At 46.4% G+C, this 16,494-nt stretch overlaps 1 protein-coding gene across 14 annotated transcripts in view; it reads left to right on the top strand.

Moving 5' to 3' along the window:
- The window catches only part of Tanc2 (tetratricopeptide repeat, ankyrin repeat and coiled-coil containing 2), a 314,497-nt gene extending 299,840 nt beyond the window's left edge, over window positions 1–14,657 (top strand). For 12 of the 14 annotated variants that reach the window (XM_052756540.1, XM_052756535.1, XM_052756531.1 and 9 more), the window contains 5 exons: window positions 453–482; window positions 1,307–1,398; window positions 3,156–3,302; window positions 5,578–5,678; window positions 7,310–14,657. In XM_052756540.1, the coding sequence (XP_052612500.1) occupies window positions 453–482; window positions 1,307–1,398; window positions 3,156–3,302; window positions 5,578–5,678; window positions 7,310–9,281 (2,342 nt within the window). In that variant the 3' untranslated portion in view covers window positions 9,282–14,657. The remainder of the gene's footprint in view (window positions 1–452; window positions 483–1,306; window positions 1,399–3,155; window positions 3,303–5,577; window positions 5,679–7,309) is intronic. The other 2 variants (XM_052756539.1, XM_052756530.1) reach the window with 1 other exon arrangement.
- Window positions 14,658–16,494: the final 1,837 nt, after the last annotated feature.

Below are 16,494 nucleotides of genomic sequence, written 5' to 3'. Positions count from 1 at the left end.
GTATAGTTCTCCCTCTGCCCTGGTCCAGTTACTGTCCAAGTGAGCAAAGGCTACTGGCCCAGAGAGAGTACCATCTGAGCCATAGTCTATAGAAAGCTGTGTCCAGAGTCACATGACTCTGCCCTGCCCTCGGTAGCCTTAGCCAGGAGGCTGTGCTGAGCTTGTGCACATCTTAGTGCTGCCTCTGCACTAGCCCTACCCTGAGAGCACCCTGGCCCCTGCAGTGCCGTAAGCCTTTGCTTTCCCTTGCTCTGTGTGTGCTTCAGACTCGCCAGCCCTGCTGCTGCTGCTGTCCCAGCTGCTCCCCCACCCACAGACTGTAGACCAGGGTTGGCTGATGTGCTGGCTTTTTGCTGCCTGCCTCTCACTGCTGCTTTTTCCTTCTTTTTTTTCACCTTCATCCATTTTTTTTTTCCTCTCCTACAACTTTTTGTTTTCTCCTTTCTTTGAAGGTTGTCAGACGTTACCGAGTCGCCCACGAGGTATATTCCCCCGCTGTCAGCATCAGGCGTGGTCTGATGGCTTGGTCAGCTTTGCCTTCTCCTCTTTGATTTAGCCTGCATGAGTTCCCTACACCTCTAATCTTTTAATTTACTTCACCTTAAAAGAAGATTTTTTTAATGACTGTTGCAGAGAATAACTTGAACTTTTGATAACTAACTCTGAAAAGCTTAGATGGTAAATAATTCAGTCCTCAGTAAACTAATCAATTTAACTTTATTCTTTTCTTTCATGAGTGAAGTAGTTCTTATTAATGCTTGTTTGTTTCATATCTACTGACATTTGAGTTGTGCCCCTGGTTCCGAATGAATCCCAGGGAGTCTTATTTGGTCCTTAGCTCTAAGGGAGCCTTCAGAGTCTTTAATGAGGTTCCCTTCTACAGAGTACACACTTCAAAATTGAGTCTAAATGTGGGAGTTTTCCACCTCAGATAGAAAATAAATTATTCTTTTTTGGATTTTTCTAATCTTATGGTAACCTTTAATATAAACCCTTTCTTCCAACTTCTGACTTAATTCCAAACTAAGCCATCATGTGCTCATATGTACACTCAGGCATTACTGCTCTCGTGTGGCACAAACTGGGACAGTTCAGATGCTCTTATTTTAAGGTGAATACAAACAGTCCGGTGCAGCTTCTTGGCAGTGGGAGTCACTAAAATTCTCCCAGGACTAAAAGATGAGGTCATTATTGTGGAACAAGTTGTTCTCTCAGCAGAAATCCCCCAGGGTGTTTTTTTCACCTAGCTTCCTACCACCTTACATTGTATGAGTTCTTTACCCATCATGCATCCTGTACACTACAGGTCCAGCCACATGGGCGATGGCCACCTCCAAACCAGACATCATGATCATCCTGTTGAGCAAGCTGATGGAAGAGGGGGACATGTTTTATAAGGTGAGGGCGGGAGGAACTGTTTTCTATGTAGAATCTTGAAAACTTGACAGTTTTCATTCTTTTCTATAGAAGCAAAGGTAGAAAGCCATTCCCTCCCTACTCATGGCTCCTAAGTTGGGGTCCTGAGTTTTTTGCCTTCCTGACAAGAAAGCCAAAACAGCCAACAAGTGCTTCATGTACATCACCAGAAAACTCTAAGTTACCTGGTCACTTACAGTTTGGTAACAGATTTTACATGGAATCTTCTAAACAAGGAACTCACAGGGCAATTAAAAACAGAATTATATACTATAGCTGTGTCCAGTTTTATTTATCTTAATTTTTAATGCATGGTCGCACACACCTGTAATCCCAGCACTTTGGAGGTAGAGACAGGAGAATATCGGGCACTTGGAGGTCCTCTTTGGCTATAGAAGGAGTTGGAGGACAGCCTGGAAAAAAAAATTTATGATAATAAAATTTTTAATAGGATAAACAGTGATTGTTACACATTTGCTTAAAGTCACTGACTGAATGACTGAGGGTTTTTAAAAAATGGCTACCCTTAACACACACTTGGCCAGAAGGAAGCTCTTAGGGTGTTCCAGGTCAGTCACCTCAGTGGATCATCCCTGAAGGCAAATAACTCCAACCTAGTTTTAGCAGCAGACATCCTTGAAACATCACAGATCTGAAAGAACGATGGTAAAGCTCCCTTGTGTTATAAATATACAAGGTCCTGAGCAGAATTCAGTTCCTGGACACCCTTTGAGTACATTATGATAATCATGACTTTTAGGAAGCTTGAGCCTTGATCCAAACTTGATCACATAAAATCACATAAATTCAAAGATCTTCATTTCTGTCTATATCACGTTTATGGACCTTTATGTCACTCTCAAGAGTCTAAGACCTGGTCACAACATAATTTCTGCTATCCCGAGCTACTATTAATCACATCCAGAATTCTACCTTGGAAAACTCTACACTTCTAATTAAAAGATGATGAAAGTTAAATAAAGTGATGCTACCTAGAGAGTTGCAGCTGTAAAGAGGAAGAGAGTACAGGTAGGAGCTACCACCTGCATCTTTATGTACAGCTTTTCAGGTGCAAAGTGCAACGAGAGCCCAGTGTTTCTGCCGCAGGATCCCTGAGTTGGTCAGATTTATTTCAGCTTGGGAAAATGTCTCCTCCAAAGTGAGAGTCACAAATTCCAAGCTTCTCCTTTCTGCTGCCATCCTACCTCATGCCTGATCCATAAATAGAAAGATGCAATTAATACAGTTTTCTCCCACTATGTTAGAGAAACCACAGCTGGACCACTTTAGGTCCTGCATGTTTCCTGAGGAAGAGAATTTTCTGTTCTATGGGACAGTAAGGTAGAGCATCAGACAGGAGCCACAGAAGCCAGAAGCTAGGTTGGAGCAGTCAATCACTCTGGAGTTTGGGGACTAGGAAGTCATATATGTCCCAATGAGATCGGTTCAAGGAAAGAAGGAATCTCCCAGTGATCAAGGTCAGCCCTAGAGAACAGTTCACAAACTGTTATGTCTGCTTGCCAAGATTTTGTTTTTCCGACTTGTGATTTTAGGTGTCTCCTTCGACTTTCCCTTTTTTGCCAAGGGAGTTTCCTATAGAAAAGACTAGACTTCTGCTCTCAGCTTCACAGGACCAATACACTTAGCCTTTGTAACAACTGCCAAGAGCAGGCAGCGGCTAGGAACTGATCTCAGCCACTCAGCAAACCAACATTGTACTCTTCATTTGTGCCCATTAGAAAGGTAAAGTAAAGGAAGCTGCCCAGCGCTACCAGTATGCTCTGAAGAAATTCCCTAGAGAAGGGTTTGGTGAGGACTTGAAAACCTTCCGGGAGCTAAAAGTGTCTCTCCTCCTCAACCTCTCTCGATGTCGCAGGAAAATGAACGTAAGTCCCTCTAATCCCCACTCTTTCTGCAGTGCTGGAAATTGGAAGTTCATGTCACTCACTAGCTTATACTAGACCCCGAAAATCCTGTCTGTCCCATTTGGAACTTGGTTGTCCTTCACACGGCACTGACATTTGCAGTTGAAATAAATCCACACTGAACACAGATCCCTCAAGCTGTAGAAGAGCCAGTGCTATGAGCAGTTGGCAGCATTCTGCATTTTCATAATCCACCAAAGTGACCAGAACACTGTCCCCTCCATGCACATGCCAGTCAGTCCCCAGCAGAATCTCAGCTGCAGTTAGGCCTAGATTCCAGTCACTCTGTTTCTAGTGCACTCCCTCGTCATATGCGTCAGGGCTGTAGATTTCAAGGTTAATTTCTAAGACTGTTCTTGAACTTTCCACCTCTTCCCTCACCTCTGTATTCCAATATGTCATGCCCCTTCTGGCCCTCTATCATCTCCCTAGTTGTCCTTGGCTCTTTTCACTTCTTTGCAGGTATAGTTTCAGCCAGTGCTTCTTTGTCCCACAGACACTCCTGAGCCTCTCACAGACACTGGAAATGCTTACAGTCATGAAGAGTCATTGACATCACCAGAGGTTTCCCAGTTCCTCAGGAGACAGAAATAATCCAAACCAAGCAGGCATTTCTGATCAGTAAGGGACTCAGCTGTTCAGACAGAGAAATACCTTTGGGTGGAGATGGAAGTGAGGAAGGTGTTTGGGGACAAGATAGGAAAGTCCTGCCTGAGGTTTCTCATGTCAAAAAACCGTCAGTACCAAAGGTCTCTGGCCCTCCCCTTAGAAGATAGCAAAACTCAGCAGTGTGTGCCAGTCTGCTGGCTGCTTTTTTCCCTAGCATGCACAAAACCCTACTGTGAGTTCTAGCACCAAGGAAGAAGGGGGGGGGGGGGTTCCACTCTCATACTCAGAAACAATGGTTATCTCTCAAGTAAGTAAAGGGGAAGGTGGGAAACAGCAAGGATAGAACATAGCCCATGCAGGTCGGACTGCTTCCTCGGTAGCTCTATATTTATCTACAGAACTAATAATTACCCCCATGGACCAACACTCTGCTAAGCAGCAGAAGTCTCTGCACGTCAGTAGGAAATGTCTTATGAACCCTTACCTGTGCCCCAGGGCCTTTGTTCTACCTTGTGTTCTGCCTTAGGAATTGTGAATATAATCATGCTCAGCTATGGCTTTCACATATAAAGAAAAGAAAAACCTAAGCTGAACATGGTGGCATGTATCTATAACGCCAGTACTTCAAGGCAGAAGCAGAAAGATTGGAGGTTCTAGGCTAGCTTGGGGTGCATAGCAAGGACCATGTCTCAAAAGTAGAACCATTCCCCTAGGAAGATTAAAGCATTTCCCTTTAGCTTAGTATTTAAGGAGATCTTAAAGACCACAGGCTCTGCCTGCTCAGTGTTGTGTGCCTCAAACTCTATTCCTGAAGGTTGTCATAGTAACCCTGGTAGCTCTGAGACCATGTTCCTCCAGGTGTCTCCAGAGACAGAACTTGGTCACAGCGAGAGTCTGCTTGTTCGTTTTTCTCTCTTTCTTTCTTTTTTTAATTTTGAGTGTTTCATAAGTAAGGGATCAAATATGAGAAGGAACAAGCCAGAGAAATACAAAGAACAGTTTATGGAACATTTATTATATGTCCGGTATATACAGCACTTAAGTGTTACATTATGCTTAGCCTTACCCTGAAACAGTAGGTGTGAAAATGTTCACCCTGCTTCAATTGGAACAGACCAGAGGACTGCTCCTGCCCACCTGGCATCCCCATGGCATCTCGGCTCCAGTTGGTGCTCCCTGCTGTTGCCCAGACCCTTCACCTGCACTCTGGGTGCATCCTCAGTGGCCCTCAGGAAGTCACAGCAGGAAGGAGGACCAACAGGATGAGTGTCTCCTCTTGTGTGGAGAATTTAGGTTTCCAGCTTCAGGGTCCTTATTACAGAGGGCTGACATCTGACTTCTGGGATATAAAAAACTCCTAGAAAAGTAAAAAGAGGCCAGATTCAAAAGTTTTTTAGTACTTTGGACAAAGAAAGTTCATAGTGGTTTCAGAAAGAGCCACCCAGAAGAAGGCAGAAGGGAACTTAAAGTCTGTGGGCCACATGGTTAGAGCCATGCTAGGCATGTCACAAACCCCAGGCATTCCACCCACAAATGTCAAAGAATTGTACATATAATTTGTTTTATTCCCAAGTTGTCTTTTATGTATCTCTTCAATGACTCATCTGCATACCTGTTGCAATGGCAGGACTTTGGAATGGCGGAGGAATTTGCTACTAAGGCCCTGGAGCTGAAACCGAAATCTTATGAAGCATACTATGCGAGAGCAAGGGCAAAGCGCAGCAGCAGGTGAGGCAAGGGAGGGTGAGGAACAGCAGTACCCAAAAATCTGACCAAGGCCATGCAGTGTGTGCCCAGTGTGCCTGCCTTTGTGGACACTCAGGGCCAGGCCTTGTACACAGGATAGAGCTCACAGTCGGCACTTTTCCTGGGCACCTTAGGAGAAAAGTGAAATGGAAAAAGGCACTTTCTTCCAGGAAGTGTATGTCATGTCTCAGTCACCTTTTCAGCCCCAAGCCAATGGCATGAAGAGATACTGATGAAGTACAGGGGAAGCCACTTAGGCCAAATCTCCCATCTACCTTCTTAGCAGGAAGAGCAGGACAGTCACCTACAGATTCTTGTTCTTTCCTCCAGGCATTTGGGGACTCCCAGATTATTTAGTCCTCCATAGAGGGGTCTCCTAATTCTGATGGCATTGACCCTTCTCACCTAAACTACCACACAGAGAGAGAGAGAGGAGACCCTGCTGCCAGGGCGGAGGTGGCACCATTCCTTGTGCCCATCTGCTGTGCCTTGGCCACTGAGCAAGAAAGCCTCCAGAAGGAGCTAAAAACTGCCATTCACTGTCCTTGAAGTCTCCTGCCCAGCACCTGCCTTCTTCCATGCATGGGAAGGAACTGTTTGGAATTTGTTGCTGTGACCTAGGGGGATATGTCTCCAAAAATCAAACCAAGCCTGGTGACACTGAAGGCTGTGGTCCAGCTAGAGTCGGGACATTTTTATAGAAAGTCAAAGGTTAATCCTCTCCATCTGGGGTTGTTCCTTCTCCACAAGGTGAGTTAGCCACTTTCTGGGTAGTTGTAACTGGGAGGATAGGACTGTCTCTGTGGTACACTTCCTCCTGTGTAGATGAGAGTCTTGGAGTAAGCTCAGCTACACTCCCAGTCACCTAACCAGCCAGTGTAATTCCTGTGGGCTGTAGCCTGGCAGAAAGACACAGCAGTGCTCTTAGGTGATGGAGAAAAGGGACAGAAGACAGACAGGCTTCATCCCTAGGGTGTAAGAGGCCTAAAGTTTAGGCCAAAATATTGAGAATATTTTTTGAATTCCACAAGATCAGCTGGGCATGATAATGTACACCTTTAATCCCAGCACTCAGGAGGCAGAGTCGGGAGGATCTCTCTGAATTCAAGGCCAGCATAGTCTACACAGTGAGTTCCAGGACATCCAGGGCTACACAGAGAAACTCTGTCTTAAACACTGCCCCCTCCCCCCAGAAAAAAAATTACACTGGATCAGCAATATTTTTCAACACTGCAGTTACTTACTGTTCCTAAGCTAATTGACAGTGGCACTGTAAATGACAACCCCAACCCACCCTCACACTGCCTAGGCTTTACTTGGCATGAGCTCTTCCTGAAGGGCCTGTCTTGACTGACAGAATGAAGATGTTTTCTATTAACCCCAAAGAGGCCAGAGGGAAGATGAAGGCCAAAATGTCTGGGAAATCATTCTGGACTCTTAGACTAGCGGCCTCTTTGTTCCCTTCCTTACTAGTCAGACTGAATTAGACCCTCTTGGAGTCCCACAGATGCCACCTGATGCAGTTCTCTGAACCGGTGACCGTGTTCTTAGCTTCTGGTGATTCCTATCACTCAGAATAACTCCCGTTCTTATGTTTGCATTTTGTCAAACAGACAGTTTGCAGCAGCCTTAGAGGACCTGAAAGAGGCCATCAAGCTATGTCCAAACAACCGTGAGATCCAGAGGCTTCTGATGCGAGTGGAGGAGGAGTGTAGGCAGATGCAGCAGCAGCAGCAGCAGCAGCAGCCACCCCCACCACCCCAGCAGCCTCAGCAGGAGTTACCAGAGGAAGAAGCAGAGCCTGAGCCCCCACATGAAGATGTATACTCTGTCCAAGACATATTTGAGGAGGAGTACTTGGAACAGGATGTTGAAAACGTTTCTATTGGCCTCCAGACAGAGGCTCGACCCAGTCAGGGGCTCCCAGTAATCCAGAGCCCACCCTCCTCTCCAGCCCATCGGGACTCAGCCTATATCTCTAGCTCACCTCTTGGGTCTCATCAGGTTTTTGATTTCCGGTCCAACAGTTCTGTAGGGTCTCCCACTAGACAAGGTTATCAGTCCACCTCGCCTGCTCTTTCTCCAACTCACCAGAACTCTCATTACAGGCCAAGCCCACCACATACTTCCCCAGCTCACCAGGGTACATCTTACCGGTTTAGTCCACCTCCTGTGGGAGGACAAGGCAAGGAATACCCGAGCCCTCCCCCTTCCCCTCTCCGTAGAGGCCCTCAGTACCGGGCCAGTCCTCCGGCTGAGAGCATGAGTGTCTATAGATCCCAGTCTGGCTCTCCTGTACGGTATCAGCAAGAAACAAATGTGAGTCAGCTTCCTGGCAGACCAAAATCTCCACTATCCAAGATGGCCCAGCGGCCCTACCAGATGCCTCAGCTTCCAGTGGCAGTTCCCCAGCAAGGGCTCAGGCTACAGCCTGCCAAGGCCCAGATTGTCCGAAGTAACCAGCCTAGCTCAGCAGTTCACTCAAGTACTGTCATCCCAACAGGAGCCTATGGCCAAGTAGCCCATTCAATGGCTAGTAAATACCAGTCTCCACAGGGAGACATGGGAATGAGTCAGAGCCGATTGGTTTATCAGGGATCCATAGGGGGGATTGTGGGAGACGGGAGACCCGTTCAGCATGTCCAAGCCAGCCTGAGTGCCGGTGCCATCTGTCAGCATGGAGGATTGACCAAAGAAGATCTGCCACAGCGACCCTCCTCTGCCTACCGAGGTGGCATGAGGTACAGCCAGACACCACAGATTGGGCGTAGCCAGTCAGCATCTTATTATCCAGTCTGTCACTCAAAACTAGATCTGGAACGTTCCTCCAGCCAGCTGGGTTCCCCTGATGTGTCACATTTAATCAGAAGACCTATCAGTATCAACCCTAATGAAATCAAGCCCCACCCACCAACTCCCAGGCCACTGCTGCACTCACAGAGCGTGGGCCTTCGCTTTTCGCCATCTAGCAATAGCATCGCATCCACCTCCAACCTGACTCCCACCTTCCGGCCTTCTTCTTCAATTCAGCAAATGGAGATCCCACTGAAACCAACATATGATAGGTCATGTGACGAGCTGTCGCCAGTGTCTCCCACTCAGGGAGGTTACCCCAGTGAGCCCACCCGATCCAGGACCACACCATTCATGGGGATCATAGATAAAACAGCCCGGACTCAACAGTACCCCCACCTTCACCAGCAGAATCGGACCTGGGCAGTGTCTTCAGTGGATACCGTTCTCAGTCCCACATCTCCAGGCAACCTGCCTCAGCCTGAGTCCTTCAGTCCACCATCATCCATCAGCAACATTGCCTTTTATAACAAAACCAACAATGCACAGAATGGCCATTTGCTGGAGGACGATTATTACAGCCCCCATGGGATGCTGGCTAATGGGTCACGTGGAGACCTCTTAGAAAGAGTCAGCCAGGCCTCCTCCTATCCTGACGTGAAGGTGGCGCGGACCCTACCCGTGGCTCAGGCATACCAGGACAACCTGTACAGGCAATTGTCTCGGGACTCTCGACAAGGGCAGACATCGCCTATCAAACCAAAGAGACCATTTGTGGAGTCTAATGTTTAAGAGACATTTGTTGGAGTGAGACCCATATGTTTTCACTGCACATTTTCAGGCTTGGTTTCCACATCTGAGGTAGTTCTCTGGCTTAATTTCTCATGTAGTTTCTGTGTGGTGTTCAGAGGTGACAGCCCACATGTTGAAACCCTTTGCATGCAGCTGACTGGGAAGCTGGCCTCTGGTGAGCCAGGACTTTCTCGGGTCTGTGCCCCAGCCACATGCTCTCTCCCTCTCTTCCAATGCCAACGAGGAGATTTTGTGCCGTGAGCTTTAACCAGGGAGATCAGACATACTGGTCAGCTTTTTCCAGGAGACAATCGCTTTCCCTGATGTCCTTGTGTGAATGTCTTTTTCCTTTTGAAAAAGTAAGATGTTCTTGTTTGTTTTCTTCTAGAAACTCTAGGAAGTGTGTGATGCCTCTCTGTCTTGCATTCTTATTCAGTGTTCCACATGGCCAGCCCCGGTGCATTCCTGGGCCATGGTCTCCTTCCCAGACTCCAGCTCCCTGTAGGCATCGGGTCTAGAATCTTCATTTACTGTATTGCTGGTCTTCCCCTGGGATAAAAGGGTCTAGGAGAGTGTGAGAAAGAAAGCAAGCAAGCTGCTAAATCGGAAGAAAAGACCACTATAATTATTTGAAATGTTACCATGTTTTCCAAGAGGCATTTTGAGATCATTTAGTAAACATTCAGCCCTTTAAATAAGTTGATCAACCAAGAAAATTCCAGAACTGTGGGTATTTTTAAAGCACTCACCAAGAGTGAGTTTTAACCAACAATTAGTCACTAAAAGCTACTGATTTTCTAAGACTAGAGGAGAGAATAGATACAGAGAATAGAGGAGACGTGAAGATAAAGACTGTTCTTGCTTCTCACTGGAAGAAATCTGTCTTGGAGAAGTCTGCTTTTTAGATCTGAGCAGACTGCTGCGGTCTGGCTGGTGCATCTCCACCTGAAGCCAGGTGGCCTTCACTGTCTCACACCCACATGGTGGTAGGAAGGAAAGGTTCTTGTAGAGCCTGCTTAGATTCTCTTGGGAATGTAAGACCCATCCCAGGGTTTCTGTCCAGGCCACTGCATTCCATGCATTCCATGCCAGCTGTTAACTCTTTAAGATCTCTGGTTTCATTATGCACTGTGAAAGGAATCAGGTCTTTATCTATGAGTGTTTAGGGGTAATCTTTGAAAACCAGAAATAGTCAAGAGTGTTGCAGACTCCTTTGAGCCCTGGGTAGGGGCCATGAGATGACCACAGGCCTTTTCTTCCATGTCTATACATCTAAGTCTTGTGGATGTCTGCTCACCTGACTTTGGAAGAGCTGAGACAGCTATGAGGTAGGCAGCAAGAACACAGGAACCAAAGCTGCAGCACAGTCCTGTCTCTGGCTCATGTCAGCTCTTAAAACCAAGCAACTCAGCCCAGCAAACTAACCAGAGGCTGTTGGCCCTGTGTTCCTAGGGAGCATTTTATTCTTGTTAGTAAGGGGCTACAGGAAGGACAGTGTCTTGAACAAAACCCAGTGACCTCTTTGGGATACAGGTTCTCTGAAAGGACCTATAAGACATGCAGAACATGACACTGAGATCAAAAAACCTTTCTTCACTGATTTAGATTATGCCAGTAGATAGACCCTGATCCTAAAATAGATCAGGACTCATCTCTGTAAGCAGGACAGTTTTCGCTTTGCTATGGAAGAACTGCCCCATTCTCCTTGTCTAGGATAGGCATCGGTGATCTCTTCCTACCTGTCCATCCACCTGTCTGTATCTCCATCTCTCCCATCTGGAAGAAGTTTATAGCTGTGAAGTTAGCCCGTAGCTAGGAACAGCAGCTTCTTGGCTCCTGGTGTGACCTGGACACAGCCCTGTTGGTCTCTAAGGGAGCTACCACAACTCATTAGAAAAGTGCTCCTGCCTGTTTGGAAAGCTACACTTACCGCCTTACCTGCCCAGGTGGGTTAGAATGCCATGCAGTCATATAAATACACCACAACTGCCACTTTCCCCCATGGTCCCTCATTATTCCAGGAAAAGCAAGAGAGTTAGCGTCTCTACCCCTACCTGAAAGGTCAGTGTCAAACTACAGTTCTTCCTGGCCACCATAAGAGAATGGCTGGCACTACTGGGTGCCAGTGGATTTGACTAGAAAACACCAACGGGAGCTTCTTGAGGCAGGAAAAGTCAAGGGTCTTCCCTAGATGCAGACTGCCTGTACCCTGCTTTGCTACTTCACTGCCATGGGTTGATCTTAGTACTGTCTTTCAGCGTGCCCCTCCCTTCCCAGCCATGAGCATTTGCCAGACACGGCGAGCTTCAGGGTGGAAGAAAGTTTTCAAATGAAACCGGCAAATTCTGCTAACTCAGTTCACATCCCCTAAGTAGAGACAGGTGACAAACTTCAGCTTGTAGGTTTCTCACCAAAACATGTTCCTTTGCCCCAAACTCTTGCACTAACAGGTGTCCATCACGTCATGTCTATAAATGGGTGCACTTTACTGTTTGAAGTTGTAACTCTGATCAATACTGGATATTTAAGTGTGATAATGTCTTCATTAGAAATTAGCAGTCACTCTTGTCTCTAGTGTTTTCAAGAAAAACAAACAAAAAAGGAAAGAAGTCAAGCAGTGGATCACAGCATTTATAGCACAAGAAATAACTGTTGTATATAAGCCTCAAAAAGATTAAGAATTTTTAAACACAAGAAAATATTTGCAGTGATTTTAAAGTGCTTTCCAGCAATTTTCTTAGGGACTCCTGAGACATGGTTCATTTATTTACTGGATCAGTAAGGCACACAAGTAACAATTAAAATTAATGTTTATTTACAAAGTAAAGGGAAAACCTGTGTAACACGAGAATTTGGCATGGACAAATGGAGATCATTTTGTATCTGCTGTTGTGTCTGTCCAGATTGCAGACGTGCACTATTAAAGTCCCGAGTTAATAGAGCACACAACCCCTCTCGTTTCTTTCCCAGGCGCCCCTTTCAAGGTGTTTAACTGAAACTCGATGGCTCAGGAAAATTCCACTAATTAGAATCGTGTACAGTACCCCAGGTGGTTGTCCAGATATCTAAGTTTGCTGGTTTTAGTTAAGCCTGGATTATTAAACACTTTGCCTAAATTATTGTAAACAGAACAGCTTAGAGAAAGGTGTTCTCAGCCCTTATATTGTATAGTAGTTTATGACCCCCTTCTAAATATTGGTATTTTTATATTCCAGAGATATACCCAACAGAAAAATTTTAAACCAGTATCTAATTAAATATCCATAAGTATTTTTCCTTAGAGTTTAGTCATATGCAGTGGGATATGTGGATGTCACGTGTGCTTCACCATCCTCTACCACTAGGTGTCACTGTGGCTCTGCATCATACTTACCGGGTTACAAAGAACGGCTTGGTGGAGCTGCTGGGCAGGCCCGTAGACTGGGGGTTCAGGAGGAAGGGAACAAAGACCGGAGGACCTTCACGCATCCATGCACCTGTAGCAAGACAGACTCCGAACACCACTTGCTTGGGAGGTTAAATTGAGCTCCCTTTCTCTGGTGGATGGGTATGTAAAGGAGCCTTTTCTCCCCATGAGCATCCTTTCAGTTCCACTCAGCCTCCAACTTTTATAACTCCAGAAGTATCGTGTTTGGGGGTTTGATTAAAGATAGTTATTTTTCTACTGCAGAAATGCCTTGGACAAAACCAGTTGCTCACTGAATCTTTGCCACTCAGTGGAACAGGCTCCCCAGTGGCAGGATGTGCTGCCTCTGTGCCCATCTCCTGTTGAGCCTTCCAGTGCTCAGCAGCCCCACCCACCCTGCCTGGCTGCCCAGTTCTCAAGAAGCGGTCTGCTGCCGCCTTTACTCTGAAGGCCGTCCTGCCCTGCCGCATGCTTGTTGAGAGGTGTGACTTCTCCTTTTCCTCTGGGAATTCCAGACTGACCATCTACCATGACTAACAATGAACAAAGGGCTTAGGGGTAAGAGCTACCTACAAAGACGCGTCATGGAAACCTTCACCATGCAATGCCTTGAACTCAGCTCTGGCTGCTCCCAAGAAAAGGTGGCTGGCTAGGGGCCTGGACACAAGCACAACGGGGCTGGTGGAGCCACTGTGCAGAGCTACTTGAATATTCCCTGGGTCTTCATCAACTCCTTTTGTAATACAGACCACTCAAGGGCTGAAGTGTTGGTAACCTTCATTTCGGTGTCCAATGCCTCACAGCAGCTGAGCCACCCTGAGATGCTTGTGGTCACATAATGGCCACAGTCAGAGCTTTGAAAGTCAGTACCAAATGAACGTATAATTGGACACCAAAAATCAAGTGTTACTCTCATGTTTCCTCACCCTATCATCTCATCTCTTCCTGATGACTGTGATTTCTACACTAAGTTGACCAGTCAGGCTGTGGCTGGCTGCACACAGATGCCAGCCAGCACCATCTCCTGGTTTCAGATAGACCTACTCTGTGGGAAGGACGTGGCCTAGCTGCTTTGTTTCTGTAGCACTTGATGGCTGGATTTTCCCTTTGCTAATCACTAACCAGAAAATCTGGCTAGGACTCAAATCACTCCCTTCAATCCCCAGGACCAGACAGAGAGTTAATTCTGGAAAATTCAGTACTTGAATGTACCTGCCTTACTGTGTACCCATTCACTGGGGGGAGGGGGGGAACTAGAAATGCCAGCTCTAGGTAGCCACTTCATTCACAGATTATTTTGGAAATCCTGTAAGTTATACTTCCTGTCCTGATTTGTTTTGTTTTGTTTTGTTTTTTAACATTTGGCTGATTCCTGCTGAGTTGGGCCAGTTCCTGTGGGGCTCAGGGCAGGTGCCATTCTCAGGCATGGCCTCCCTTCCATCTAGCACAGCGTCTGTGTCTCTCTGTTCTGTCTCCTCCAAATCCAAGATGATTTTAATTAGTACAGACATGTACAGTCTACAATTAAAGAGTGATTTGTACTAATATGATTTTGATTACTCCTCTTTGCTGCCCTTTCAAGACACTTGCTGGAAAAAGCTTTAATGCACTTAGTTTTCCTTTAGGTTTTCTATAACTCAGATGTAAAGGACTTTCTCTGTACAGTATATTATCCAATGCATGTTTGTTCTCTATCCTAATATATTGAACACCACACAGTCGTGAACTCGTGCAGTGGGGACGCCCCACACCTAGCGGAGGCCTCTAGCCCCGTGTATAAGGAAGACATTTCCTTTGCTGTACTTGCTTGAACAGTTTTATTGTCTGTACATGTGAGCTGTGTGAGATAGATGTGAAAAGTTCAAATGAATGCATTTTCCTGCCCCATGTATACAGAGCGTCAGCTGTACAATGAACTGTATGTATGAAAGCAAATGTACTTATTTATAAATGGTCAACACTTGGAGAAACCTTGTGTCTGGTGCTTTTCTCCTTTGTGCTCTGTTCAGGGAACTGACTTATAAGCTCGCCCTTACCTGAAATGGCAGTCCTGAGGATGCCACCCCGGGGAGAATTCAGGGGTTAAGACTAAGGCCAGATTCCTGACGACATGGTTGCTCTGCCATCAGAGGATCAGAGTCATGACTTCTGTCTCTGTTCACCAAGTTGTTGAGTGTCTCTAAGGCGGACACTGAGAGCACTTGAGGGAGCTGTTGGCCCAAGACGGACAGCTCTAGAACCTCAGTGAAGACTGGCCATGTGTAGAGTTAAAGGGCCTTATTCTTCAGTAGCAGCTGTACAGGAGCACTGTTCTCCCTTTGCTTGTTTGGAGTGAGTTTGACTGATTAACTCATGGCTTCACTGTGTTTTCTGGGACTGGCCATGAACTCCTGGACTCTAGTGATCCTTTTGCCTTAGCCTCCCAAGCCTGGCATAGTCAGCCTGCATGCCACAGTCACCTTCAAGTAGAGAAGGTTCTGGAAGGAACCACATGCCAGGTCTGAAAACTGTTTGCTTCACTAACAACTATGTTTTTTGTTTTTGTTTTTTTTTTTCCCGAGACAGGGTTTCTCTGTAGCTTTGGAGCCTGTCCTGGATCTCGCTCTGTAGACCAGGCTGGCCTCAAACGCACAGAGATCCACCTGCCTCTGCCTCTCGAGTGCTCAGATTAAAGACATACACCACCACCGCCCGGCTTCTAGAAATTTTTTTTTAAAAGAAAATAGTTGGCAAGACCCCAACTTATAAAGGATTCCTGGAGTATTGAAAGAATAAAACAAGGTAGAGTTGGGGGGGCAGTAATTCTTAAAAGAATTTTCCTAGATAAAAAGCCACTCAGTGAAGCAGTGAGCAGCGAATGAGCAATGAACTCACCTTCATGAGTTCTCAGAAGTTCCTTGTTACTTCGTCCCTTACTAGCTGCCTTTTGGTAACTACGGGTAGGTTCTTCCCTGTACTGGTCTATGAAGGAGCTATACTTCTCCATTGGACTGGGAAAAGTCAGGATCCAGTAGACGGGAGTGGAGCGGGACAGCTTAAAAGTCAAGCCACAGGAGCATGGAGCCCATGATGACTGAGTCATTGTGTTCCCTGGAAAGCCCAGGGTTAAAGGACCAAAAGAGTCTATTCTCTCATCTGGGCTGGATCTACCCAAAGACTGAACTAGGGACTTGACACACGTGTGACACACAGCAGCCAGACCCAGAGCAAAGCATCCGTGGTCTCTCCTGAAGCAAGGCCTCCCTCTGTGGACCCTTATTTGCTTAAAAGTATTTAAGCATATGGCTGAAAACATCACAGGCTGCTCCATCCAACACTGGGCTAGTCAGAGGGGGAGGTAAAAAGTACTGCCGCAGTCTCCAAACTTCTTGTTTCTGCCTTTCCCGGTGGCTCTTTAAAAGTAGTTCTTACTGAGAATTTCATACATGTGTGTTTAGATCATATCCACCCCTCAGTCCCTCTTGACTCCTCCCAGACCTATCCCATGTCCCCTTCCCAACTTCATGTTTTTTTAACCCACTGAGTTTAGTTAGTGCTACAAGTATGTGCTGGGTGTAAGGCTATCTGTTGGAGCAAGAATAACCTAGCAAGGGCCACATCCCCTGAGGAAACTGACTGTCCTTCCCACGGAAGCCATCAGCTGCCAATAGTGCCCCCACTAGAGGACTGGGCCTCATCAGCCCCTCCATCCATGGTTGCATTTTTGGCTGGCTTGATCTTGTGCAGGTCATGTGCATAGTTATAATTGCTATAAGTTGGTGTGCAGTGGCCCTATTATGTCCAAAACACACTTTTAGGAGCAGTCCT

This window comes from Peromyscus californicus, unplaced genomic scaffold (assembly GCF_007827085.1).
Source record: "Peromyscus californicus insignis strain IS unplaced genomic scaffold, ASM782708v3 Scaffold_3__1_contigs__length_106647218, whole genome shotgun sequence".
Lineage (NCBI taxonomy): Eukaryota > Metazoa > Chordata > Mammalia > Rodentia > Cricetidae > Peromyscus > Peromyscus californicus.
Note: the sequence above shows the minus strand (reverse complement) of the source record. Positions and strands in the feature narration are given on the sequence as shown.